This window comes from Mycothermus thermophilus, assembly GCF_041956435.1.
Source record: "Mycothermus thermophilus strain CBS 625.91 unplaced genomic scaffold VTJ04scaffold_2, whole genome shotgun sequence".
Taxonomy (NCBI): domain Eukaryota; kingdom Fungi; phylum Ascomycota; class Sordariomycetes; order Sordariales; family Chaetomiaceae; genus Mycothermus; species Mycothermus thermophilus.
In genome coordinates this window covers 623,573-650,097 of record NW_027191428.1, presented here as the reverse complement: position 1 = coordinate 650,097, position 26,525 = coordinate 623,573, and the positions used below count along the sequence as shown (strand labels likewise).

At 56.0% G+C, this 26,525-nt stretch overlaps 8 protein-coding genes across 8 annotated transcripts; 5 read left to right on the top strand and 3 right to left on the bottom strand.

Annotated features, from left to right (window-relative positions):
• Window positions 1-440: 440 nt before the first annotated feature.
• Window positions 441-3,794, bottom strand: VTJ04DRAFT_2370 (uncharacterized protein; the record flags this gene model as incomplete). The annotated part of the gene is made up of 4 exons (XM_069360152.1): window positions 441-2,049; window positions 2,109-2,573; window positions 2,637-3,648; window positions 3,722-3,794. The coding sequence occupies 4 exons, from the start codon at window positions 3,792-3,794 to the stop codon at window positions 441-443; spliced, it is 3,159 nt and encodes a 1,052-aa protein (XP_069220891.1).
• A 1,550-nt stretch (window positions 3,795-5,344) lies between these two features.
• VTJ04DRAFT_2369 (uncharacterized protein) lies at window positions 5,345-7,755 on the top strand (the record flags this gene model as incomplete). Its single annotated transcript, XM_069360150.1, has 3 exons — window positions 5,345-6,658; window positions 6,753-7,330; window positions 7,386-7,755. 3 exons carry the CDS (start codon window positions 5,345-5,347, stop codon window positions 7,753-7,755), a joined length of 2,262 nt encoding a protein of 753 aa, XP_069220890.1.
• A 926-nt stretch (window positions 7,756-8,681) lies between these two features.
• Window positions 8,682-11,330, top strand: VTJ04DRAFT_2368 (uncharacterized protein; the record flags this gene model as incomplete). Its single annotated transcript, XM_069360149.1, has 3 exons — window positions 8,682-9,441; window positions 9,500-9,593; window positions 9,656-11,330. 3 exons carry the CDS (start codon window positions 8,682-8,684, stop codon window positions 11,328-11,330), a joined length of 2,529 nt encoding a protein of 842 aa, XP_069220889.1.
• Window positions 11,331-11,758: 428 nt separating this feature from the next.
• Window positions 11,759-12,690, bottom strand: VTJ04DRAFT_2367 (uncharacterized protein; the record flags this gene model as incomplete). Its single annotated transcript, XM_069360148.1, has 5 exons — window positions 11,759-11,804; window positions 11,911-11,918; window positions 11,994-12,153; window positions 12,450-12,474; window positions 12,540-12,690. The coding sequence occupies 5 exons, from the start codon at window positions 12,688-12,690 to the stop codon at window positions 11,759-11,761; spliced, it is 390 nt and encodes a 129-aa protein (XP_069220888.1).
• A 783-nt stretch (window positions 12,691-13,473) lies between these two features.
• VTJ04DRAFT_2366 (uncharacterized protein) lies at window positions 13,474-15,696 on the top strand (the record flags this gene model as incomplete). The annotated part of the gene is made up of 5 exons (XM_069360147.1): window positions 13,474-13,501; window positions 13,553-13,611; window positions 13,668-13,800; window positions 13,850-15,421; window positions 15,578-15,696. The coding sequence occupies 5 exons, from the start codon at window positions 13,474-13,476 to the stop codon at window positions 15,694-15,696; spliced, it is 1,911 nt and encodes a 636-aa protein (XP_069220887.1).
• Window positions 15,697-17,946: 2,250 nt separating this feature from the next.
• Window positions 17,947-18,806, bottom strand: VTJ04DRAFT_2365 (uncharacterized protein; the record flags this gene model as incomplete). Its single annotated transcript, XM_069360146.1, has 4 exons — window positions 17,947-18,161; window positions 18,213-18,371; window positions 18,432-18,565; window positions 18,616-18,806. 4 exons carry the CDS (start codon window positions 18,804-18,806, stop codon window positions 17,947-17,949), a joined length of 699 nt encoding a protein of 232 aa, XP_069220886.1.
• A 572-nt stretch (window positions 18,807-19,378) lies between these two features.
• VTJ04DRAFT_2364 (uncharacterized protein) lies at window positions 19,379-20,755 on the top strand (the record flags this gene model as incomplete). Its single annotated transcript, XM_069360145.1, has 5 exons — window positions 19,379-19,399; window positions 19,545-20,249; window positions 20,303-20,347; window positions 20,396-20,506; window positions 20,564-20,755. The coding sequence occupies 5 exons, from the start codon at window positions 19,379-19,381 to the stop codon at window positions 20,753-20,755; spliced, it is 1,074 nt and encodes a 357-aa protein (XP_069220885.1).
• A 332-nt stretch (window positions 20,756-21,087) lies between these two features.
• Window positions 21,088-22,078, top strand: VTJ04DRAFT_2363 (uncharacterized protein; the record flags this gene model as incomplete). Its single annotated transcript, XM_069360144.1, has 3 exons — window positions 21,088-21,175; window positions 21,228-21,986; window positions 22,068-22,078. 3 exons carry the CDS (start codon window positions 21,088-21,090, stop codon window positions 22,076-22,078), a joined length of 858 nt encoding a protein of 285 aa, XP_069220884.1.
• Between the last annotated feature and the right edge of the window lie 4,447 nt (window positions 22,079-26,525).

Genomic DNA, 26,525 nt, shown 5'->3' with positions numbered 1-26,525 from the left:
CGCGAAATTTTGGGGTTGAATGTGTGGCCAAGCGATTTCCTTGGTTAGGGCTGCAGGACGGGCGCCACATTTTTCAGCCCCAGTGTGGCTGCCCCACCTCCTGAATGCCCCACACCCAAGTTTGCCAATTGCCAAGGCCGGGTTTCCAGCAGCTTGGCCCCACAGAGAGCGATTGCCTTTTTTGGACAACCCTCGAACAACCACACATTCCCAGTTCCAGAGACGAGACAGCAGCCGCGACACAAGCACAAGGTGGTTTCTACGTGAGGACTGTGTAATGACATCTTCGGATCTAAGGATTGAATAACACAGACTACATTCCAGGTCTCCAGCACTGGGGCAAACCACAATGTCACTCGGGGAGGAAGTTGAAGAAGCGATCAAACAGAATTCTACATAGATGCACGCTACGAATCTATCTTTTTAAACTCACCCCTCTCTCACAGCTTCAACTTGCTAAACTCCTCCAGCGTCCTCTCGTAATTCTCCTTCGCGGCCAGGGCATCCGCCAGCTTCTTCTTCTCCGCCGTCACCACCACGTCGCTCGCCTTCTCGAAGCCCTCGCGGCTCATCAGCTCCTGCTGCTTGGCGATGGCAACGTTGGTCTTCTGCAGCTTGCCGTTGATCTTCTTGATCTCGGCGTCGATGTCCTTGATCTGCGTGCTGACCTGCAGGAGCACGGCAATGTCGGCCGAAACGACGTACACAGCGCAGCCCTTGGGCGTCTCGGCATCCGCACTGAGGACGCTCACCTCCGCCACACCCTTACCAGACAGCGTCTTGATGGCCTGCAGCTGTGCCGAAACCTTCTCCAATGCCTGGGGGGTCGACGCCTTGATGAAGGCCTGACCGTCGGCGCGGATGTTGTAGTCGGACGCCAGCGAACGAAGGCCGCCAGCGCACTGCAGACCAAGCTCGTAGTCTTCAGCGTCGGCCGGGAACTCCAGCGCGCTATCCGGCTCGGGGTACGGCGCCACCATGATCGACGGCGGCATGTCCTCGGTCACCCAGCGCGGAAGGCGCTGCCAGAGCTCCTCCGTGATGAAGGGCATGAAGGGGTGCAGGAGGCGCAGGGCGACGTCGAGGGTCCACCACAGCGTCTCCTGGACACTCTTCTGCTCCTCGGGCGTGCCGTCGCTGAGGATGCCCTTGCTGTTCTCGATGAAGACGTCGCAGAGCTCATCGTAGAAGAACTGGTAGGCAACCTTGGTGGCGGTGGAGAATTGGCGGGCCTCGAGCGCGTCGTTGACACCCTTGACGGCGGCGTTCATCCTGTGCAGGATCCAGCGCTCGGGCACCGACAGCTTCTCCGCGTTGATCTTGTCCGGAGGAGAAAAGTCCTGGCCGAGCTTTCCGAGCACGTACTTGCTGGCCTGCCAGACCTTGTTGCAGAACCGGCGGTAGGCGTGCATGACCTTGATGTCGAAGTTGATGTCACCACCACCCGTCGTGTACGACAGCAGCGTGAACCGCAAGGCGTCGGCACCACACTCGGGAATACCGTTCGGGAATGCCGTCTTCTGGTACTTGGTCGCGCGCTCCACCTCATCCTCCTTCAGGTTGCCCGTCAGGAGCTTGGCGTGAAGCGCCTCAAGCTCGATGCCGCTGATGATATCGAGCGGGTCGATGACGTTGCCCAAGGACTTGCTCATCTTGCGGCCCTCCGAGTCGCGGATCAAGCTGTGACAATACACCTCGGTGAAGGGCACCTCGCCCGTCAGCTTGAGGCTCAGCATGATCATGCGGCTGACCCAGAAGAACAGAATGTCCCAGCCCGTCTCGAGCATGCTGGTCGGGAAGAACTGCTTGAAGTCGGGGTGCTCCGTGTTGGGCCAGCCGAGGATGGCCATGGGCCACAGGCCGGAGCTGAACCACGTATCGAGACAGTCGGGATCCTGCTCGAGGCGGAACTTCTTGCCTGGGAATTTGGCGTCGGCCTTGGCCTGCGCCTCCTCCCTTGTCCTGCCAACCACCCACTCGGACTTGTCGCTCTCGCGCTCGTCCTCGCCGTCGAAGATGACACGGTACGCGGGGATCCGGTGGCCCCACCTAATAGGACCAGTCAGTCACTGTCGCTTCGTCTCCGAAAAGACCCAAAAAAAACTTACCAGAGCTGGCGAGAGATGCACCAGTCGTTGATGTTGGAGAGCCACCTGTCGTAGGACTTCCTGGCGCTCTCGGGGCTGATCTTGACCTTGCCCTCCTCCACCACCTTGAGGGCCGCCTTTGCCATATCGTCCATGCGCACCCACCATTGCGGCGTCATGTACGGCTCAATAACGTCCTTGGTCTTTTCGCACAGAGGGATCACCATGGCATTGGGCTCCTTCTTGACGAAGAGGCCGAGCTTGGTGAGCTCTTCCACCACAGTGTAGCGGGCATGGAACCTCTTCTGGCCTTGGAAGGGACCAGCGTTCTCGTTCAGGGTGCCGTCCTCATTCAGGATGTTGATGAACTCGAGGTTGTGGCGCTCGCCGAGCTTGTAGTCGTTGAAGTCGTGTGCCGGGGTAAGCTTGACGGCACCGGTACCGAACTCAGGATCAACATAGTCGTCCGCGACGATAGGGAGCAGGCTGGAGGTTCGTTAGCTGACATGACAAAGCGCGGGAGACGACCTTGTTGTAGAATTAACTGACCGGTTCGTGAACGGGTGGCGCGCGAACTTGCCCACGAGGTGGGTATAACGGGCATCTCCAGGGTTCACAGCAATACCGCTGTCGCCAAGCATGGTCTCGGGACGCGTCGTGGCAACGGTGATGGCCTCTTCGCTGCCCTCGATGGGGTACTTGAAGTAGGTAAGGACGCCAAACTCGACCTTGCGGTCGTAGCCGGGGACGTCGAGCATGGTGCGGCCAGTGATCTCCTTGTTCTCGACCTCGAGGGAGCTGAGAGCGGTCTGTAGATTGGTGCACCAGTTCACCAGGCGGTTCGAGCGGTAGATGTAGCCCTCGTCATGGAGGCGGCAGAAGGTCTCCATGGTGGCGGCGGTGAGGTTCTCGTCCATGGTGAAGGCCTCGCGCGACCAGTCCATGGAGCCACCCATGAGGCGCTGGGCATTGTTGATGCGCTGGTGGTACTCGCCCTTCCATTCCCACACGAGCTTGGTAAACTCCTCGCGGCCGAGCTCCAGGCGCGTCTTCTTCTGTTTCCGCCAGAGCATCTTCTCGACCACCGACTGGGTGGAGATGCCGGCGTGATCACAGCCGGGCACCCAGAGGGTGGAAAATCCCCTCATGCGGTGCCAGCGGATCAAGGTATCCTGGAGAGAATTGGCCAGGGCATGACCGCAGTGAAGAGCGCCCGTGACGTTCGGCGGCGGGAGGGGAATGACGAATTTCCCCTTGTCGGGGGTCCGCGGAGGCTGGGGCTTGAAGAATCCGCTCTTCTCCCACCATTGGTACCACGAGGACTCGACGGCGCTGGGGTTGTATGCTTGGAAGTGCGGGTGGTCGAAGGGCTGGATCTTTTTCTTCTCGCCGGGAGGTGTCGGGTCTTGGTAGGGAGGGAGAGCCGGGGTCTGGGCCTTGGGTGCCTTCGCGGGGGCGGCGGCGGCAGAAGCCGCCTGCTGGGCGGCCTGCTGCTCCTTCAGCTTGGCCTGCTTCGCGGCGAACTTGGCGGCCTTGTCGGCTTTGGCTTTCTCCTTCTTGTCTGGAATTGGTGGCCATTGATTAGCGTTGAGAGTCGGAGGGCGGCCGGAGCTGGAGCACCATGGTCTTCTCACCATTCTTCTTGGCCGTGGCCGGGTCGGGGGCCGGGGCGGCGGCGGCGGGAGTCTCCGAAGCGTCCGGAGCCATGGTCGCAATGGCTGCTGGTCGTTGCAAATAAGACAATCGGGGCGATGGCGCAATGAAGAGCGTGGAAGCACGTTTAAGAAGCGGTTCCCGTCTCAGGCCAGCCAGTCGCCGAAACGAACTCAGCATCCAGGTGGTATTTTATAGAGGGGTCAATGGACCAAAGAGGGGCAGGCCGTGACTCTTTTTTAGAGGGGTCCCGACCCGGTGCAAGAATTTCGGGGGGCTGCTTCAGGAGGGGTCACTGCATGAGTCAACCGCACCGCCTTGGGGAAATGGCTGTCAGAATCCTCACCGCCTTCTGATATGAGTTTAGCCTGCCCCGCGATGACATTGCCCCGCTGGTACAGAACGAGAACAAGCAAGATCCCGTCTCTGGAAGTTCAAAGATTGATTGGATTCGAGATGCAACATTTTTACCCGTCATTGAAAATTGAGCTTATGCAAGGGAGCTTAGCTCTGAGTCATTTCAATGGGCTCCATGCAGCAGTTAACTCCTTCGAGCATGCTGCGGGGGTTTGGATGGTGAGGGTTAGGGTTCAATGAGGGTGACTCACGTGAATGCGTCAGACCTGCTGTCAGCCAGCCAGGGCTGTCTCCTGTGACGTAACAATCAGTGTCTCCGCATTCCATGCCTAGCGACCGGTGGACAGTCAGAGCTTAATCTAGCCAAAGCTTATTCTTTCTAGTCATGATCAATTCTCTGGACTTCGGTGATGTCCGCCGCAGCCTCAGGTGACAAGATGGCATTTCATGAAGGTGGCGTTCGGCATTCCAGACGGAAAGGCCCGGTCCAGGTGACATCGAACAGTCTAGTACAGTACAAGACAGTGCTGGGCACGGCCAGGCAAGGAGATGGGGTGCCCGGGATGCGGGGATGGCCCGACTCGGCAAGCAAGGCCGACTGGTTCCTCACCTCAGAGATCAGGTGCTTGCTGCTGTCAAACGCCGTTCTATCCTTCCATCTGCCGTGCTCTGGGCTTCCTCCGGTTCCTCTGGTTTCCGGTTTTGCTGTGCTACCTACTCACCTGGCACCTCCGGTTTCCAGCCTCCTGCCGGCTGCGCTCGCGACCTTCCGCCGCCGCCTCCTCCAACTTTGCACGCCAATGAGATCATCAGCCCCGGTCTGGGGTTGGGCACCGAAGCTCCCCTCACAGGCCAACTCGTGAGCCGCCTGGCACTGGACCTGGCGACACCAACGACAGCGACGGTAAGACCACTGCGGCATCGACCGCCCCCCACCTGACCTGCGCGACCTTGCAGCTATCGGCTGCCACTATCTACTCCGCGACCCATCATAACATCAACAACACTTGAAACCTCCATCCGCAAACCTCTGAGCTAGTTACCTCAATCAACGACCTAGCATTACTGCCCTCCTACCTACGCATTAGCAACCAAACCACATCGCTTCATCGATTTCGACACGGCAGTCACTTACAGGAATGATCAGACGCAGCCCGACATAGCCAACCGAGTCCTCCGTCATTACTATCCATTGTCTTTCTCCCTCTACGTGATCCCCGAGACGACCGGAGCCTCAAGTTGTCAACATGAGGCCTCCCCGGATCGCAATCCTCGTTTTCTTTATCCTAACCTCGCTTCTCCTCGTCTACCGCGCCGTCGGCTCAAGTCAGACTAGCGACGCGTCCGCGGCAACCCCAGCCCCGCCAGCGAAAAAGTCGGCCAGCTCAACTTTCTCCTGGACGGCGCCGTTCTCGATCCTGTTTCCGCCAAACGCTGCCATCAGTTTGACTGATGACAACTCGACCTTTTTCCCAGCCCGGCCAGCCGCGTTTGGGCCTCCCTTGCCCTCGGAAGGGCTGAGCGGCCAACTCTGGGTGGGGAGTACATTTTCCGACGATGCCCTACAAGGCCACGGAGATGGGGAACTTGGTTGCAGCGACATCCCAGGGTGGACGGATGACCGAACCGGACTCGCCATCAAAGCTGCGGTACACGGCATGGACAGCTCCAGGCCCAGCCCGCTTGCGCTTTCGGCGAAGGTGCCGAGGTCTGGTCCATTGGCTAAGGATCCGGCACTCCACCCAAGGTCGATGACAGACAACCCGAGTAGCAGCAAAGCCAAAGCGATCAATGACGGAACAGACGACCACCTCTTTATCGACAGGACGGCCAGCTCAGAAGACACACACGCGGACATCCAATCCATGCAAGAGACGGCCGAGATCACTGGCAAGATTGTCTTGCTCAGCCGCGGAGGATGTGGATTCTTGGACAAGGTCAAGTGGGCTCAGCGTCGCGGCGCCATTGCCCTGATCGTGGGCGACAACCAAAAGGGAGGTCCTCTGATTCAAATGTTCGCCAAGGGAAATGCCGAGAACGTAACGATTCCCTCCGTGTTCACAACCTGGACAACGGCTCATCTCCTATCGTCTCTCGCTCGCCCCGGGAGCCGCATCGAGGGCGTATCCGGCGCCACGGCTGAAGCCCTGCGGAAGATCCAGCGGCAGCAGTTGGAAAAGTCCAAGGGAGCTAAGAACACCAAGAAAGTCATCCCCTCGGCGAGGCGAACATTCGCAACGCCAGACGTCGGTCACACCGACTCTCAGAACAAGAGGAGCACCCTGTCTAAGAGGAGTTGGGCAGCGTGGTTTTTCCGCTGGGCAGACACCGACACCTCTTCCTCTGACCAGAGTCCATCCCGCAACGGTCATTTGTGGACCGATGAGGTCGTTGAGTTCGGCCGTGACGGAGTGGTCAGGACGACGAAGGATAGCGGAAAGAACCTTGAGGCTTCAGAGAATGGCCAAGTTGATGGAAAAGCTGCCGGGGCCCGCATCGCAGACGACCATGCCTCGGACAGTCAGTCGTTTGTCTCCGACAATGACGGAACTGACAAGCCGGTGAGTACATTCCCGAATTCCAGGAACGACCAACATCGCTCCGAGCAAGCCAACCAGAGTTGTGTCTGCGAACAAGTCTAACCACGGACAGCAGATGCCCTCGACCCTGAGGTCCTCGCCCAAAGATATGTATCCCGAGGAGGACGAAGAGCCAGTTCGGGAAGGCCTTTGGGTCACCATCACGCCTACTGGCAGCGCCAGCCCCTTCTTAGACACACTTGTCATTCTCGTTATCAGTCCCCTTGTGACTCTCTCGGTTGTATACGCCCTCCTTATCCTCCGGGTCAAGCTCCGGATGCGGCGTTGGCGAGCACCAAAGTCGGTTATCGACCGTCTTCCGGTCAGGACCTACCACACCGTTCCATCCTCATCGCCATCCTCGCGGACGCCATCTCCACGCAGCTCCTCTCCGACAACGCCGTTGCTTCAAGGCTCTCCTAGGTCTCCCTCCCAGGCTCAGGTGGATGGGGGATCTGACAGTCGGCGCGGCGCCGAACCTGGCAATCGGTCCGGGAGGCGGCGATCGCCAGAAAAGAAGACATCGCGTGGCAGCCAGTGGAAGAAGTACATGGGAAGGCAGGTGGAATGCGCGGTGTGTCTGGAGGAATACGTCGACGGCGTCAGCCAAGTCATGAGCCTTCCCTGTGGCCATGAATTCCACGCGGACTGCATGTGAGTGAAACCCTAGACCCCTTGGAGGATGTGAGTATGCTGACCACTGATCAAGCACCCCGTGGCTGACCACGCGTCGCCGGACGTGTCCGATCTGCAAGAACGACGTCGTTCGGTCTCTGGCACGCGGCGGCAACCCGTCGGAACCGACCTACGAGCCGTTCCGCGAGGATGGTGATGACAGTACCAACGAGAGCTCCGATTCGTTTGATGAGAGGGGCGAATACTTGTCTCCGAATAATGTGGACGACCTCGAGCGCGGCCCTTCGTACACGCGCGGCGCTGGGCAAAACTGGCAGTCCCAAGCGAGCCGCAGCGACATCTTCTTTGGGCCATGGACCCGGTTGGGCCTGTCGCGTTTTGGAGCGGGGGCGTCTTCATCTCGCTCGCGGCCCCAGGAGGACTCGGGCGACGGTGGACGTTGATAGCATCTTTGTGAATCCTATTTTGGGTCCTTTTGTTTGGGTGGCTCTTGGAAACAACGAGCATGGTTCAAAAAAAGGACCAGGGCGGGTGGGTGGGCGGTACCTTATGTTATTGTTTTGCATTTGCACGGGTATACGAATCATGGCGCTCTCTCTGGGTATGGGTATAGCAAGGCGCTTTTGGGATTGGGTGGATGGATTGATTGGCATCACTCGCTTGTACATACATATGATGATGGTGATACCTTTCTTCTTTTTTGTTTAGTCGTTTTTCCCATTAGGGGATGTAGATGGCGATCGAGCAGGTAGAAATGGACGCCTGCTTTGGTGGTCGACCCGTTCCAGGTTTGTATGTCCAGGAGTTACGTGACAGGCCTGCGGTCTAGATGGGTTGAAAGCCTTCTGTGCTAACTCATGTGAATTCCTGGTTTATGACCAAATTGGCAGGTCGAGTGCCCATTAGAGTTTCAGCTAGTCGTTATGTGTGTTTTGGTGGGTGAGTGTTTCATTTCATCTGTTCTGCGCTGGCTGATGAGAGGTGAGGTGAGGTGTTGGGTGTTGATGCTGGGGCCAAGACAAGCACCACCGATCCCGCGCACTGTGGTGGAACTTATACCTGAACATCCATCAGACGCGTCTTGTATCGCGATTCCGTCCTCAAAAACCGAACATTTGATGTAAGATATCCCCGGCTCTGATAGCTAGATTTTTCACTAGTTTTATCGACTAAATTGGCTGACAATGCGGCAGATTTGAGGTCTTCAAGTAAGACCGAAGAAGTTGTTAGGTTTGGGCTGTTCCCTCCGCCTCTCCTTTCATCCACCGTCTATGTCTGTCTGGCTTCAAATGACGGACAACAAACCACTGGGCTTCACAGCACCAAATACCTCATAAATTGTGTTGTCGCCCCCAGGCCGCTTGTCACCATGTTACGATACTTGTCACCATCCAAGATCGCCCTTCTTTCACTCATCCAGATCTACCTCGAGGGCGCCATCTCCAACGATGGAATCGTCCCCATCATCGACTTCATCACCTCTCACATTCTCGACTCCGGCGTAGGAAGCTCGTTCGCAACCCCCGCAGATCAATGGAGCCGGGCCGAGAGCGCCATCCGCCTTGCCGCCTCCATCGGCCGCTTCGAGGAGGTCTTGACCCCCTTCCCCGCCGTCGACCGCCTCCCCGGCCGCAACCTCTGGGACCGCCTGCTCGAGAAGCTCTGGGCCATTGACTCGCTGCATGCCCTGCACGACTTCTTTGACGAGCTGCCCGGCCGATGCCTGGCCAAGACCAAGAAGGAGCTGCGCGAGATGGCCGAGCGCGGCGAGCCCCCGCCTCCGCCCAGGGTGCTGCTCACCGTGAACTCGCCGTTCGGCACCTTCGTCCGCAAGGCCCATCTCGAGTTTGCCAAGCTGCACTTCGACCGCGTCGCGGAACTGTGGAAGGCGTTTGTGCGCTACCGCCAGCCGACGGCGGCGTACTGGCGACGGAGGAATCCGAACCACTCCCGGCTGAGTTTTGATGCCGTCCTCGAGGGTGGGCAGGAGGAGTGGGGTGCTCATACCGACAACGTTGCGGTGGCTGCGTACGGCCGCATGTTGCTGGTTGATGATCAGGACCCGGCCCCTCCGGTCAGTCTTGACGACGTGGAGAGCTTGCTGGAGTTTCAGATCGAGCAGGTGCAGCGTGAGTGGTTCTCCTGGTGTCCTGATACGGGTGCTAAGAGGCTGACGCGGTGGAACAGGGTACGGGACCCGAGTCCCGCAGAACGTGAGGAAGCAGTTCCAGGAACTCATCAAGAACTGCCGCGTCACGCCGAATCTGACTCACTACCTCAAGTTCGTGAACTGCCTCTTCATTTCCCCCATCAGGCAAGAGAGACCATTTCTGACCAGAACAGCTTCACCGACTCGTGGAGATCTGGCGAGTTCCCAACGTCGTTTGATGATCTACATCGCTACTTTGACTACACCATGCAGAGCAGGGACCGCCTATTCTACCAATACGCCCTGCTGAACCTGGGAATTGTGCAGTCAGACTTTGGCTGCCACAAAGAAGCCGTGGCAACCATGCTGGAGGCCATTGCGACAGCCAAGGAGAACCGGGACACAGCATGCCTCAACTTTGCCCTGAATTGGTTCTTCCAGCTCTCCCTCGCCCACCCGCATCTCGTTAAGAGCCTCGAGGATAACAGCATGTTGGGCAGCGGGCGCGAGTTGCTCGCCTTTCTCCGGACCAAAGCCAAGGAGACAGGCATGTGGATTCTCTGGAGCTCGTCGTTGCTGAGCGAGGCCAAGCTCACGCTGCTCAAGGGAGACAGCATCTCTACCGCCATCGACAACATGGTGCGGTGCTACCACGTCATCGCCGAGAAGAACGTCAAGAGCATGATCGGCTCCCATCACGCTCTGAGCATCGAGCTGTGGGACCGCCTCGGCATCTCCGCCCTGTCGACCATCGCCAACGAGATCTTCCTGCGGTGCCACGCCCGAACCGCCGTCTACGACGACCACCTGCGCCTGACCTGCCGCCTCGCCGGCGCTCTGGCCAGCCGCGGCCGCTACCAAGACGCCTTCTTCCGTCTCGAGTCCATCGACCCGGACATGCTCCGCTCCGCGCGCGCCGAGCAGTACTGGCGCCTCTGCCGCGCGCTGATCAAGCTCCGCCGCGATCTGCACCGCAACGATCTCGACTCCGCCGAGACCCTCCTCGCCCAGCTCTTGCAGCACGGCCCGGACTACGTCGATCCCGGCATCGTCCTGCTCATCCACCTCCTACACATAGAGGCCCTCAGCCGCCGGGGAGACCTCGCCGCCGCCCTAGCCAAGGTCGACGACCTCCTTTCTGCCGCCGGCACGCGCGCCGCCGCGCACGCGACCACTACCGACGACGATGGCGACGCAGGTCAAGACTCCAAACAACAACAACCAAACCCAAGCAGCACATCCACCACCACCACCACATCCACCTCATCCACCACAACCCCGACCGGCGCCACAGCCGACACGCACGCCCTCGTCCGCCTCCTCCTCGTCAAAGCCCACCTCCTCGCGCGCACGGGCCGGCCGGAGCGGGGATTCACCATCGCGATGCGCGCGGCGGCGCTCGCGTGGCGGTCGCGCCTCCTGGCGCTGCTCTGGCAGGCCTGCGGGGCGCTGGGCGCCGTGCTCAACGCGCTCGGCGAGTTTGCCGCGTGCGAGCGGCTGCTCGAGTCCGCGCTGCCGCGGTGTCTCGAGGCCGAGGTGGCGCAGGACGCGGGCGGGTTGTGGGCGTGTCTTGCGGACGCGAGGGTTGGGGTTTTGGGGGAGTTGAAGAAGAAGAAACAGGAGGTAGAGGATCCGGGGAGGTATGGAGCGGTCCTGGCCCGGGCGCATTATGCGTTGGATAGGGCGCTCGAGTGTTTCTCGGCGGTGGAGGATACTGGGAAGAGGTGCGAGATGCTGGCTAAGAAGGGCATGTTGTACAGGGCGGAGGGGGAGAAAGAGAAGGCGGAGGAGTGCGCGAGGAGGTATGTCGCCGTGTGGCAGGAGGAAGTGGCTTCGACGGGGAAGGGTGGGGGGTGGTACTATGGATGAAAAAAAAAAAAAAGAAAAAGGGGGGGAGATGTAGGAGGAGTTCCGTAGACAATACGTAATAGGCAGGATAATATGGGATCGGGTTGTTGGTATCTATGGTAACCTTGACAAGCTCCGTGTCTGGTTGGGGTTGGGAGAAGGAATCATGCTGTCGAACAGCTCTCATGATGGTTCTTAGGGAGAGAACGGAGGTCGCTTTTACGGACGCTCAGAACACACCATGATTCAGACATGACTTGATACGCCAACCACATGCACATGTCAAAGAAGCAATAAATAGAGGCACCGCACGTTTTGAGGTCCTGGAGTCAATGAAACTCTGGCCGTCTGGCTGTCTTCTTCTAGTCTTTGTCTCCGACTCTACCTCGACTATACAATCCCCGAGTCCTCTTTTCTACGTAACCCAAGAAAGCTCGTCTGCCTCAGGCTTATTTCTGCTTGTCGTGGTTGTGGTAGTTGACCTTGTCGTTCCAGCTGTTGTTTTAGGTATCGTGTTAGTATGCATGAGTCATGATCTCTCGCTACGTGAACAATCTGGGTGTGTATATCTGGCGTTGCCAGGCATAGCATTGGTACGTACAAGAGGGTCTGTCCGATTCGTTAGCTGTTGTTTTGATGGTGTGACGGGACGGGAGACCGGAAAGGAAAAGGAAGCACACGTACCTTGTCACCATCGCCCCATGGGTAGTTGCGGGTGCGGATGTTCTGGTAGGGGTACTCGACCCGCTCCTCGAGAGGAGGGAGGTGGGACCAGTGCTCCCAGTGCTCGTTCCACAGGATATAGGCGTTAACGCCGGCGAGGATCAGGGCGGGAGGGACGACGCTATGTGTGAGAGAGAGAGGATAGGTTAGACGGCAACTCCAAGTGCGGTGGATTGGAGGATAAGTGTGGTGTTGGGAACATCGGTGGCTGAAATTCTGGGCGGCGTCTCTCGCGGTCGGAGCTTCAATCCTTTCCTACATCCACCATTCGTCCCTCCATCAAGGTAGGGCTCCAATCCATGTGTGGTGGATGGACAACTCGATGATCGGCGAAACAAACAGCTCCGGGGACGTCCTCCCATGAAAACCACGCACGACGGAGAGGGGCGAATAACGGGGGGATCGGGGCTAACGTACTAGAGGGAGATCTTGCGCCAGAGCTCTGCGTCTAGGTCAGCATATCGGGTGTTCCCTCAAATAACAGATAGGAAGCTGAAGGGGTCTAACCGGTGGTGGCGCCGGCGTGCTCCTTGATATGACGGCGCTCGCGGACGAAGGCGTTCTCGGTCTCGGTGCTGGCGAAGCGGCGCTGGGCCTGGACGCGGGCCTGGGCGGCCATGCGCTGAGCCGCGCGGACGGTGAGGCGCTGCGCGATCATGGCGGGCGGGTTTGCTGGGTTTTGGTTGTCTGGAGGGGTCCTCGGGTGTCTTGGATATGTTGATGTCAAGACTGGACCAGCAAGCTGTGACGACGGGGCCACGGAACAGGGAAGCTTTCGCCAAGCCGAGAGGGATTGAGGGCTTTTGATTGGCTGGCAGCTTAACAGCTTGTGAGGTCAGACCCTCCGATCAGCTCATTTTCGGGAGCGCCTCGGATCGGGTTTGTGCGGAGCATGGAGCACGGGCCAGGTGAGTGGATGACGTAAGCACAACGGCTGTGGCTGCCGGCTTGCCAACTTGCCAAGCCAGGTTGATGTCAGGTGACCGCGCGATGGGCCTGGCCAGGGGAACAGCGATGGACGTGACGCCTTCCTCGTTGACCGTGTTTGATGACATGGGGAAGGAGGTTTCCGCTTGTTCCACGGGCAGAAACTCCCAAAAATGAAGAATCCAGATTTGAATCCGATTCATTCGCATTAATCACAGACCTGAGCTGTGATGCGTTTGGTTGAAAGGAACCTCCACCCTCCATTTCCTCCGTGAACACTCACCTGTCTTGAATCCGTCGTCATCACTCCCTTCCGCCATCCTCAGTAACGTCGAACGCTGGAAACTTGGAACTTTGCCAGTTGAGCCCCGATACGGTTGACTCTGCGTAGTAGCATCTCCCACACTTGAATTCTTGAAGTCATCCTCTTTACATCGTTCCTTGTCCTGTTCCACATCGCGTCGAGAAACCTTCTGCAGAGCCTCGCCACCAGCGTACCGAGTAAAGCATCACAATGCCATTCCGAATTACGACGTGGAACGGTGAGAATGACCAATTCCTTCCACCATGGCCTTGTATCTGACACTCTTTAGTCAACGGCATACGGAACCCGTTCGGGTACCAGCCATGGCGAGAGAACCGGACGTTCCAGGTATGACTTGAGTCCACTCTGGGTAACGCTGCCAGCCATGTACTGACCTCCCCAAGGCCATGTTCGACATCCTTGAGGCAGACATCGTTGTTATGCAGGAAACCAAGATCCAGCGGAAAGACCTCCGCGACGACATGGTCTTGGTTCCAGGCTGGGATGTTTACTTCAGTCTCCCAAAGTACAAGAAAGGTTGGTCTGCCGCGTTTTTCCGGCCGGGATCTCTGCTCATTGAGGCTAGGATACTCGGGAGTGGCCATCTACACTCGCTCCTCCAAGTGTTGCCCCATCCGCGCCGAGGAAGGGATCACGGGTGTTCTCTGTCCGCCCAATTCCTCCACTAAATTCCGGGACCTGCCCGAAGACCAGCAGATCGGCGGCTATCCAACTCCGGACCAGCTCTCCAGCTCTATCGACGAGCAAACACTCGATTCCGAGGGTCGCTGTGTCATCCTGGAGTTTCCCGCCTTTGTCCTGATTGGTGTCTACAGCCCGGCAATGCGAGACGAGACACGAGTCGAGTTTCGCCAAGCCTACATAGATGCCATTGACGCTAGGGTTCGGAATCTCGTCAAGCTGGGGAAGCAGGTCTTCCTCTGCGGTGACCTCAACATCATCTGCACTGACTTGGACACCGCTGGCTTGCCGGAGCGCCTCAAGAAAGAGGGCATGACCATGGACGAGTTCTTCTTGGCGCCTGCTCGGCGCTTTCTCAACCAGCTGGTGTTCAACGGCCGTGTCATCGGAGAGAGGGATGCAGGTCGCGAGGAGCCTGTCCTCTGGGACCTCTGCAGAGAGTTCCACCCCACACGCCAGGGTATGTACACCTGCTGGGAAACACGGAAAAACGCAAGGCCAGGCAACTTTGGGAGTCGCATAGACTACGTTCTCTGCAGCTCCGGCATCAAGGACTGGTTCATTGACGCCAACATCCAGGAGGGTCTCCTGGGCTCTGACCATTGTCCCGTCTACGCAACTATGAGCGACGTGGTCACGATGGACGGCGCCAAAGTCCACATTGAAGATATCATGAACCCGCCGGGTATGTTCAAGGACGGCGTCCGCCAGCGGGAGTGGTCCACAAAAGACCTCCTTCCAACCTCAGCCAAACTGATTCCCGAGTTCGATCGCCGGCGGAACATTAAGGACATGTTCTTCAAAAAAGCCTCTGCGTCAAGCGCTACCAATGCAGGCCCAAGCGCTCCGCAAGCTGATTCTGGGTCTTTGGAAACGAAGCAAGAGAAGCCTGCCGACTCCGATCCACCACAAGGAAACGCAGCTGGTGCGAGTGAACCTTCCTCCCAAGTGTCAACATCCACATCAAGCTCCAGCACGCCAAGTGCGCGCACCGTGCTTAACAAATCAGCATCTCCGCAAAAGCCTCCCCCGTCGAAGAGACCGGCCGAGTCCGCGAGCGCCCAAGGCCGACCTCAGAAGAAAGGCAAAGCGTCCTCGAACAAGGAAACCCCTGGACCTGGGCAAAGCACCCTCAGAGGCTTTTTCAAGCCCAAGACACCCACGCCAGACGCGAGCGGCGACCCACCTGAGACGGCCACTCCAAAGCAATCACAGACAACCACCGACGCTGACAGCGGTCCGGCTCACAAGAACGTGGGCGGATCCAAGGAAGAGGAGACCTCCAACACTGCAGAGAAGACGCCGAAGCCCGAAAGCTCCTCCACGGAGAAAGTCTTTGATCCCATCGAAGCAAAAGAGTCGTGGTCCAAGCTGCTTGGGAAGCGAAAACCCCCCAAGTGTGAGCATGGAGAAGACTGTCAGATGCTGGTGACCAAGAAGCCCGGCGTTAACTGTGGTATGTGTTCCTATGGCTTCTGTTTCCCAATCTTCCCTCCCATTGTATCTGCTTTGTGTATCGTCGCTTTAGAACCACCCAACCTTTCTCCCCAATCGATCTCCGATGTTTCCACGACCGTCTCGTCCCGTGACGTGGTGCTGACACTGTCTTCAGGCAGGGCTTTCTTCATGTGCGCCCGTCCGCTGGGTCCGTCAGGCGAGAAGGAGCAAAACACCCCGTTCCGTTGCCGCACCTTCATCTGGAGCAGCGATTGGAATGGCCGGCAGCAATGAAGCTTTCGCCGAGTACAGCCAACTCTCGTCTTCTAATCTTGGTTCGGCGCACGGCCTGCATCTGATGCAGTCTCTCCTCCACTTGATGCCGCTCGTCTGGTCACCTATGGTCGTGGAGGAGAGTTTTCTTGGAGGACTTGTGTCTAGCACTTGATGATACCCCTGCAATCCGCGAAGTGTTGGTGAGGCGGAGAGTCGCGCTTTGCTTCCTGAGTCTCGAGCGGCTTAATCGATGATCTCCGGCTCTCTTTCTGTTCTCCTGTCTCTGTACCAGCATGTGTGTGCTTGTTCTCCCATGCTTGTGCCCATGGGTCCTCTGAATCGTCCATTCGAATTGATGCCATCTCTCCGTTCCTGGTGGAGTCCCCAATTCTCTGCCCTGTTAGCCCGAGGCTTATCATCCATCATCAAACTAGTCTGGATCCCGTTGGCTCACTCTTGGTGGTTGTTGTCTGGACTTTGACTCTTAGCCCCATGGTTCCCGCCACTGTCAGCTCGGTCACCGGGCCTAGCTGTGGCATCCGCGGTGTTAACTTTGTGATTCTCGATGCTGCTCTTGGTGTATCTGCTCTGGTGCTCAGGGAGTCCTGCCATGGAAAACTTATGGCCGCCATCCTGACTTCAAATGGCACATGGCATGTTCCCAAGGCATCTCCAAGTCCCTTCCTGCCACGAGCGCTGTGCTGTCAGCCACGTTCTCGCTGGACTGGCAGTTAGATGAAGCACACTCACCTGCTGGGAGCACGGAAACATGAAACCATTCCCAGTGCTCGGGCCCGCCACGATTCCGCTGGTTGAGGCCGAGTCAAGACATGTCATGCAATGCACGGACCGGTGGTTTTTTAAGTATACTTCATTTAGGCTGTGCGCCGCTCTGGTCATCCAAATCATGGCTGGCTTCTGTGATGAGAAGCAAACCACTCTCCAGAGTCTTCCCAGGCTGCTCCAGCTCAAGCTATCTCCTTTCCTCCACTGTGATGTACCCTTTTCCTTTCCTTAGCCCAGACTGTTCCAAGGCCCGATGATGAGTTCCCTCCCCCAGAAGTTTCCTCCGAGTGATGATCCTCCCATCGCCAATTCCCTTTCCAGTCCAGGACTCCTCCAAATCCCTTCCTCCTCCAAAGCTAGTGTACAGGATGGTGAAATCACCGGTCTCCAATCCTCTCTTTTCGTCCCCCAAAGTTCTCTTCGCTGGGCAATGATCGTCTCACCCCGACCCGCCTCGCGACAACAACACCGATCTGATCCCCCAGTCAGGGAAACAGTAAACAGCTCCTTCCGTGCGTTCACACGCCCAGAATCTTTCCACCACAACTCATCTTTGTCTCGTCCCCATTTCCTCGAGAGGAAGTGAAATGAAAAGAAAACAAGAAACACAGGAAAAAACTGGAGTACATGAACGGGAATGTGATCCTCGATGTGATGAAGAAAGTCGCGGTGTCGAGTCCACCCAAAAAATCCGGCAGTCTTCTTTCCATGTGCCCCTTCCAAGACGATGGAGATCCCAGAAGTGCCCCCGTCTCCAAGAACTTAATCCCAGAGAACAAGAAATGGAAAATACGAAAGATCAGCCAGACACAAAATATTAGTGGGTTTGGCCTCCAACTTTCCTTCCCGAGAACTTAATCACAGGAGGATTGGAAGCAGACCGAGCGACCGATGACTGAAATGGATCACAGAGAAGACAGGAGACTGAAAAAACCAGTAACGGAAAAAAAAAATAGAAGCGAAGACAGGAAATGGGAAAATGAGTACATGCATGCATTGTGTGATCGATGCCGTTCGTGCCCTTGTGGTTGATTGTGTGCCCCGCGCAAGTCAAAACCGATCAGAGCTTGAAAAGTCGTCGTCGAGCACCTTCTTGTTTTGTTGTGGGAAGAGTCGGTGTGTCGCGAAGTTTTCGAAGTCGAGTCGGGTCGGTTTGTCGGGAAAATTAGGAAGGCCGGTGACGGTTGGGAGAAGAAAAGCGGAATTCTCAATCTCGAAAGAGCAAGGCGATTCTGTGAGAAGTCGGTTGAGGTCAGCGAGAGACAGTTGAGACGTGATCGCCAGCCCAACGCTCGAAGGCGGCCCGGGGGAGTGAGCCACGGGTGCTCGGGATGAGGACGTACCTTTTTTACTCAGTGTTTTCTGGTTTTCACTTTTTTTGGCCTTTTGGTTTCTTGGTGCTCATTCAGTGCGCAGCATGCCATCTTCGCTCCGCGGGCATGGTTTAACTTCTCCATGACCAGCAGTCGAATGTGGTTACGGTCAGCGACCCATCGCAATCGACCGCTCAATGACCGTCATGGGATCGACGGGAAGATTTCTCTTCGATGGCGGGAGGTCGGGATCGCGGAGGCCAGCCACGTAGCGATAGCCAGGATACTTTTCCCGATGGAGAGCCTCCTCCATGTCAGCGAGGCGCTTGAAGTGCATTTTGGTCTCGAATTTCTCGGCTCTCCACATCTGGGAGACGATTTTCGCTGTTCACAAGTCAGCTGAGAATCCTAGAGTTGTTCAAACAGGAATCTTACAGATTTCACCGGCTGTCAAGCCCGGGTTCTTGGCATGGAGCTTGTGTGACATCCACTGGCGGTAGATGATGAATTGATTACGGGGCCGCCGAATATGAGCTTTGGTGACGCGATTCTTGCGGATCTGTGGTGTTTCAACCGGAGGCTCGGCGCGAGGAACTGCTTTTTGGTCAGATATCAGATGAACAATGGAAGAAAATGGAATTGTATTATGCTTACCTCGACCCTCGGTCATGCTGATCACTCTGAAGTCGGTTGCAACCAAAGTGTGCATGCAAGCCACACTCATGATGTGGTAGCTTTGCGATTCCTCGAAGCGGATGATAACGGCACCGCGAAAATCGTTGATCATGCTATTCTAGTGAGTGAGAGAACCCTTAAGAGGATTTGGAGATGCACTTACTCGAAGTTCTTGAGGGCGGGGGAGAGAGCCTCGACAATTGCGGCATCATTCGCCGTGACTGGATTGCATTCAATGATCATCTCATTGTTGCGGGTGAACATCACTTTGAGAGGAGTCGGGGTGATTGTGATGCTTTCAGAGTTGACGCTCGTCATGTCAAAGAGGGAGTGAGCCATGGTGTTGGTGTCCATGGTAGTCGCTATTGAGTGAATTCTTCAATTGAGTCGAAGAAGCCGAGGTCGATTGTGAGATGAAGAGTGTGAGGTGCTGCAACAATTGACGTAGAATGGGAATTGAGAAATTGAGAAGAATGAGGGGAGGTGTGTATTGGGAGGGGGTGCAACTGAGAAAAAAAGTGTGGATGGGGGAAGTGGAAGAAAAAAGTCGAGGTCAAAAGTTGTGACTCGAATTGTGCACTTGACAAAATGAGAAAATGTGGGATGAGATTGTGTGTGTTGAAACAATACCAAGGGTTAGGTGCTTCAACCCAAAGAATGGGTGCCCCGTTGCCTGAATTTCACAGAACCAAGAATCTGCCCCCTTCCATCTTCACTCAAGTGAAGGAGCCCACCAGTTATTTGGCTCCATCCTATTGTTCAATGAGGACAATGCATTTAGTCCTCGTTGGCCGTTTTGAGGATATACCGCAGCTCGCAATGCCCAGTGTCCGACTCTCTTCCTCACTTTTGTCACTCTACACATCTCCTATCTCTGACCGTGGGTGAGCCTGAATCTCCAACGAGCTGCCCACATTCATAGCACCATGGCTTCCAACAAGACAGCGGTGAGCGGATCTCAAATCCGCCCTCCCATGATGCAGCCAACCCCATCCAACAGGACTCGAATGACCCGATATGCGCTCTCTCTGGCAAGTTTCAGCGACCACATAAAGCCACGGGTCTGCTATCTTACTAACGGCGCTTCGACAGGTTGTCCTCCGCCTCCAAGCACAGCATATCCGGGCATCTCTGGCAAAGGAAATCGAGAAGTTTGAGGAAACGTTCGACGACATCCTGGAGACCACCAACGCCTTCCTGGCATCCACGAATCCCATCAAGGAACCGTCAACCCTGGTGGCCATTGATCGAGCCTCGGTAGTCAAAACCGTGTGCCATTTCCTCGCGTCGTCAAATGAAATTCTTCATTTCCTGGAATTCCAAGAGCGCAAGACAGGGTTCAAAGCCGACATCTCCTTGGAAACCCAAGTCAAGGATGCCCAAGCCCTTGTGGCAGAGCTCCTCAAAACACTCATTCTCCACCTCAAGGCTGAAGCCTTCCCTGGAAAGGAGAATGGGCTCGTCTACAATGAGGACGTCAAGGTCTTTCGCGGGCTTGTTCTCCATCACGCTTCTCATGTGGAAGTCGACGAGATTCCCGACCCGTATGACACAAAGGTGGGAAAGGACAAGCTGATCCAGTATTGGCATGCAGAGCCGCTCCTCAACCCACTGCGAATTGTTCCTGGAACACCGTGGCACAAGTTCTTTGGCGGCCTCCTCCCAGCAATGCGCCCGAAGTTGTTCCGGGAGCGCAAAGACGTGGAATGTTTCCACACTTTCGTGCCATTCTGGCTTGACGAGATGCTGCGCTGGATCAAAGACGAGTACGAACGGTACCGGAATGCGTTTGACGAGGTAGGCGGTTGATGATACTCAAAAAGTCAATGGAATATGCTAACTTGGAGTAGCACCCCGGGCAACGTATGAGAGGGCGTCCAGAGGCCTACCGAACGGTAAGTCAACCTTCATTTGAGTGCAAGATCACAAGCTAACGATCCTAGGCAATGCTCCGCCATGCATTGGACAGGGCTTCAACACTGTTTACTGGTGACATTGACGGAAAGGGAGGCGATGCTGATTACCGGTTGCTTGGCGGAGAGGATCTCTACGACGTATGGATTCCCATTTCTCGAGCATCCTGAGCCAAGTGCTAACATTGCAAATGGCAGATTCCCTGCGCAGAGTACGATATGCTTGCGCGCTCAAGAATGGAGGCACTCAACGCTGAAATCAATGATCCGGTTCTCGCGGGAGTGTCTTTGTTTGGGCATGACATCGTGGAGGTGGCCGGGAGAGATGTCGTCGGGAGACGGCTTACATGGTGGCCGTTTGACACCGGCGTGTTTGATTTTCAGATTTGACATGGCAGGAAGGAGATGAGATATGAGAAGCAAACCGAAACGATGGAGAGTCTTGAGCCTGGCAGAGTGTGTTTGTTCTTAGGTTAGGAGCCCAGGACAGAAATGGAACAAAGAAATCCCTTTGTTTATGTAAGCACGGCAGACTAAGTGCATGGCCCTGCTTTTTCGTCCCCATTCATTTCTTCCTTTCCCCTCCAAAACTTCCCCTCTTCCAATCACTTCAGTTCGCAGAACAGAAGTAACAACACACAACCATGGACGCCCCAAAGTCGAGTGTCAATCAAATTATTCAATCCTTTGAAGGACTCGGAGAAAACGATCGGGAAGCAACAATGAAGGCACTCTCTACCTTGATGAGTGTCGACAATCAGGGCACGAAGCAAGCCAAAAAAAAGGTCAACGGGTTTATGGGATATCGCGGTATGTCGGAATCCTTGTACAACAACATGGATACTTTTCTGACTCTGTCCAGCGTATTATTCTTCTCTGTTTTCTCAGTTGACACAGAAGGAGAAATCACCGATCATGAAGGCTCTCTGGACAGAGGACTCGTACCACAAGGAATGGGATTTCATGTGCGCGGTGTACTCTGAGATCCGAGAGTATCTTGCGCAGGAAGAAATCCCCCTTCAAAAGTGGATTCAGTTTGCAGCGAAGCACTTGGGCATCATCGGGCGCGACCAATACCTTGCTGCGTTTGGTTGGGAGCTGGTCCAGCTTCCTGACGGCACGCACACAGTCCAACGCACAGCCATGCGACACGCACCTCTTCTGTCTGGAACCCGTGGACATGCGACCAACGGTCTCGGTCTCTTCATGAGCTGCCTGAACGACGGCTTGCCTATCGCCAATCCCCTCCCGATCATCGCCAAGCTTTCGGACCTGGCCAAGGATATGATCTGTGTCAGTACACAGCCGGGGACGGAGAAAGCACCGACCACCAATACCATGGCAGAGTTTCGCCAATTTACAAAAATGAACCCTCAACTGGCAATGGCGGCGCTTTTCGAGGTTTCTGTAAGCCATCCACTCATCACTCACGGTGTCATGGTGCAACACATGCCGACGCCGAACGCGACCACAGCCACTACAGAGGGCGCTCCAGTAGCTGAGGCATCGAGTGGAAGCACTAGTGGCATGGAGCAGCAGTCCGCAAACCCTGGACTCGACGAGTTGTTATACCTTGGTCCTGAGCCTGCTTTCCTCAACCTGGGTGATGGTGTGCCACCAGGTAAGAACATGATCCGGGAATCGATTTGCCTTCCGCCATCACAGTCTGCGTTTTTACAAGGCTAACCTGCGATGATTACAGGCTACTTGTGATTTGAGTGTCACGGTATCCTCATGACTCGGTACTGGTACACGCTCAAACAGAGTTGACAAGGAGATCGAGTCCGTGAAATCCCATATTCACCGTCAGATGCTTGGACAAGTCGATAACCTAGCAGGGTATAATCACTCTCCTTTGCGGCCAATTCCCTTGCCAGTACATCATGCATCATTTCCAAAAAGCAACACCTGCTGGCGGGAAGAGAACAAAGGGATGAGGAGGTGATGGATGGGGGAGGCGGGACGTCAAAGAGAGCAAATGTGCCACATCAGACCAGGTGCCTCTGCCCTGGACTCGGTGATTCTTTCTTGTCTTTCAGCAGCGTAGGTAGACATGGGGGAGCGGAACGTGATCAATCAAACAGAGCAAGCAAGCGACAGGCTGCTGCTCATCATTTCTGCACACGTTTCGCCCAAAGACATCCGACACAGTGACAGCCCGCCCCAAACTCGCTTCCGTAGAACTGTCATCAAGCTGTCCCAATGTCCAGGGACCAAAAAAAATGATACATGGCATGCTGCAGTGGGCTGGTGGATGGGAAAAGCGCCATCACATTCCAGCGACTGGTCGTTGATTTAAGCAGCAGACCCGCCCGCCGATCTGCAACGTCGCCCGCCCAATCGCGGGCCGCTCATGTCGGTTGCGGCTGCCGCTTGCCGATCGCCCCGTCCTGCATCGTGCAGCGCTTGGCGCTTGGCACTTGGCATTGCGGGGGAAGGAGCGGTCGGTCGGTGGGGGCGGGACGGGACCCAAGAACCAAGAACAGGCAAGCTCCCAAGAAGGAAACTCTCCAATGGTGTTAGTGGCAGGGAAGATGGGAAAAGGAGAGAAAGATGAAGTCGAGACGTCCCGGATGTGATTGCGTGGTGAGTCGGTGGTCGAGAACGACGTCTGGTCAGCCAACGAGCAGTATCTGCCTCCAATGTGAGCAAAATCGTGGTGGGCGGACCTGAATGCTCTGCCAGGATTGATTGATCAGAGAGTGCTGACATCTCATGGACACAGAATCATCGACTTCATCAACCATCTTGTCATCGATTGCGCGTACATCAACCAGCGACGCCACTTCACGAAATCACGAGACTGGACAGCCATGCTGTGCCACAAGCCCTCACAAGCCACATCGACATGCCAAGCCGCAAGGGCTTGAGGCAGCGGGACAGTGGAGGGCTGCCGGTGTGGTCGAGGCCAGCACACATGCAGCCAACACCGTGTCCGGCATACACACATTCAAATGAAGCAGGGCCGAGATTTAGCGAAGCAAACTGCATTTTCCAAGAGTCGACACGTGGGAAACAGATCATTCGGGCATGGGCATGCCTTGCTGGACTTGACAATCTCAGCATGTGGAAGCACAACAGCATTTGGGAGCTGTGGAGAGTCCACAGTCGGGAAAAGCATGGGCTTGGAGTGACGAGACATGAAGCGACGACGAGAACTCATGGATTCTAACGCCAAAAAACGGACCGACATGAAAGCAACCGGAGTTCATGCTCTCAAAGCTTGCCAACTGCCAAATTGATCCTCCCGCTCCAGCCGCCACCAATGACAAGGTCCTCACAAACATCGCAATCAATTCACCGACAAGAGCCACAAGCACGCTGGATTGTTACCAGCCATGCAAGCTCCGGGAGTCTCAGAGATGGCGGTCAACATGACAACTGAGAACTGCGTGTTGGGTGTGTGACGGCCCAGCAGAGGAGACTGACATAAGGCTTGAGCAGCAGTAGCAACAGCAGCAGCCTCATCTCTTCGCAGGCTTAGCGCCTAAACATGGCGAGCAAGCTTTCCAAAGCCCCAGTCCCGAGAACAGGGTCGCAGAGGAATATGGGCTACTGACCGCTCGAGCAGCAGGTCTCTCCCTTGCAGAATCTCGATAAGGCCCCCAGACAGCCAGTCACTCAGTCATCAGCGTTCGCTTCATCGTCGGGTTTTGTTTGCGCGCCATATGCTGCTTTTGGCCGATGATCGCTCGACGTGTCGTCGTGGTCTGCGACCGGAAGATCAGCGGCGTGTGGTCAGAAATTGTCGGTAAGCATATCCTACTGTCCCTCCTCCCTTTGCGTCCTCATCGCCTCATCGCAGTGTCGGACGAAAAGCTCAGATTGCTTCCAGAAGGGGAGAGGTGGCTTAGTTATGGGCGGTCTTGGATACAGACATCTCTGTGACCAACTCCTCAGAGACCTCAAAGTCATTTAACACTCCGTCCACAGCTAAGTAGTTTCCGACACCTGAAAGAAGGCAGCAAAATCTTGACTTTTTGCGCTCAAATATTCTTGCTTGAGGCATACATGCAATGCAATTGGGGCGTCACAAATCACGGCGTTGAGTGGCGCTGTTCCGTGTAACTGTGTTGAAACCGGCTACCGGGGGCGCTGAACCCGGGGAGACAGTCGCCCACAGAGTGTCTCGGCTCGTACAAAGACCAGCATCTGTCTCGGCTTCCATGGACGCAAATAAGCTCGATCTACTTCTGCAATTACTACTACACGAAGATGCTCAATGCGTGGATTACTGCACTTTCAAGACCTGGAGGGGATGACACACACACTCGCTAGATGACGGACGGACTGGAAGATCACCACACAATAGCACCTTCTGGATGCTTCTTCGAGCCCAGAAAGTTTGGAACTATTGAGATCAGACCCAAGTTCAGATGAGAGAGCCTGCTTGGCGCAATGCAAAGGGGGACACGGGATCAGACGGATGCAGGAAGCTCAGGTTGGGTACTACACATCTGTCAAAGTCAAAGGACACGATGAGCCCATGAAGTGAACCTCGAGGGCAATTGTCTCTCGATTCGCAATGGAAACCTTGGCCCGGAACCCTGAGAACTAAACAAGCAAATATTGACCCAGAAATGCCATCATCGTGTATAACGAGAGCCCGAAGTTCGGATCAAGTCCACAACCGAGATACTCGTAACCTAACAACCTAGATTTTGGTCCTAACCTCAAAACCTTTGCTCTCGCATGGAAGAGCATGGAAATGGAGCCGTCTGGTCAGCATCTCTCTTGGTTACCGAATCAGACAAGCCTTGGGCAAGCGGAAGGCTGTCCAGGCGGCGGCATCAACGCCCCCAGACTCCCAGGAGCACGTGCGGTGGGACATGCACATCCTCGACATTACTCGAAGCTGTAGATGCCAGCGAATGAGCTGAAGGGTCAAACTGGTCTCGAATCTTGCAGCACTCACCGAGGCTAGTCTGGATCGATGAGACCCACGGCTGTGTTCACCAAGCTCCTCCGAAAGGTGCCGCACCAGACTGAAATGCGGTCTGGGGGATGTCTCGAGGATCAACAGGCAAACGGGTACACAGCCATAGATATGTGTAGCTATGAACTCTAGGGCCACATCTGCGTGCTTCCCCGACGGTAGTTAGCGACAACAAGCCGGTTGCTTGGCGTGAGACATACCTCGTATACCCAGAGAGCTTGGTGTTTTGGACTGGTTGGTGCATAAACATGGCATCAATCCCACCATTTGAGCCACAGATGATGACCATGATGACTCCCGGGACGCACCAGAAGCATTCTAGAAGCTAACATGGCCCTGGAATCCACAGGCTCTGCGAACCCGCAACATCTCCGGTGTCGATGACGCCCCTTCCAGGAAATACGGCACGAGTCAGCATCAGCCAGCCGGAGAGAAGCCCCTACAAGCCTCTGCAGAGCCCGGCCGACTCCCGAGGAGCGTCAACACCCCAACGAGACAACGGCAAGCCAACAGACGCTGACACAAACGGTAATTCGAGATCCGGTATGCCAGCGTCAAAACCGTGCACCCAAGAGACCTTAGAAGGCAAGGATCGACAGCACTATATGAGTGATACTCGAGCTGTGGATGGTGTGGATGGTGTCACGACATAACGACCCAAAAGCTCGGGACCGAACACCTCCCGGCTTCCCCTCCGTCTCTTCGTTCCACGTACAGTGAACACACGAAATCTCCCTACCATCTGGCTTCATGCATGACGTCAGAGATCATGTTGTGGAAGACTTGGCTGTCGTGCCGAGTCTTTTGCTCCTCTCCCGGGGGTGCTAGCAACCAACCTGTCAACAAACCCAGACCTGGATCATCAATAGCTTCACAAGCCTGGACACAAACACCCGGAATAACCACAAGACACTCTGTGTACATATGGACATACACAACACAGATGAATCCCAAACCAGCTCAACCACAACCCCTCTGAAATGGGGAAACTCGCACCCCGAGCTGCGTAACATGGGGGTGGACCAACACCCAACAACCACAACCTGGAACACCACCACCACCACCACGCCATCCCAGACCTCCGGACCCTGGCCCCGAAGCGCTGGTGGCGTGGCTTGAACGGTTCGGGACTTGTTTGCCACGTGCCGCGTGCTACTTACTCCGTATGTAGCGTACATACCCCATACAGGTGCACAGAGCACAGGGCGCCAACAACCGGGACTC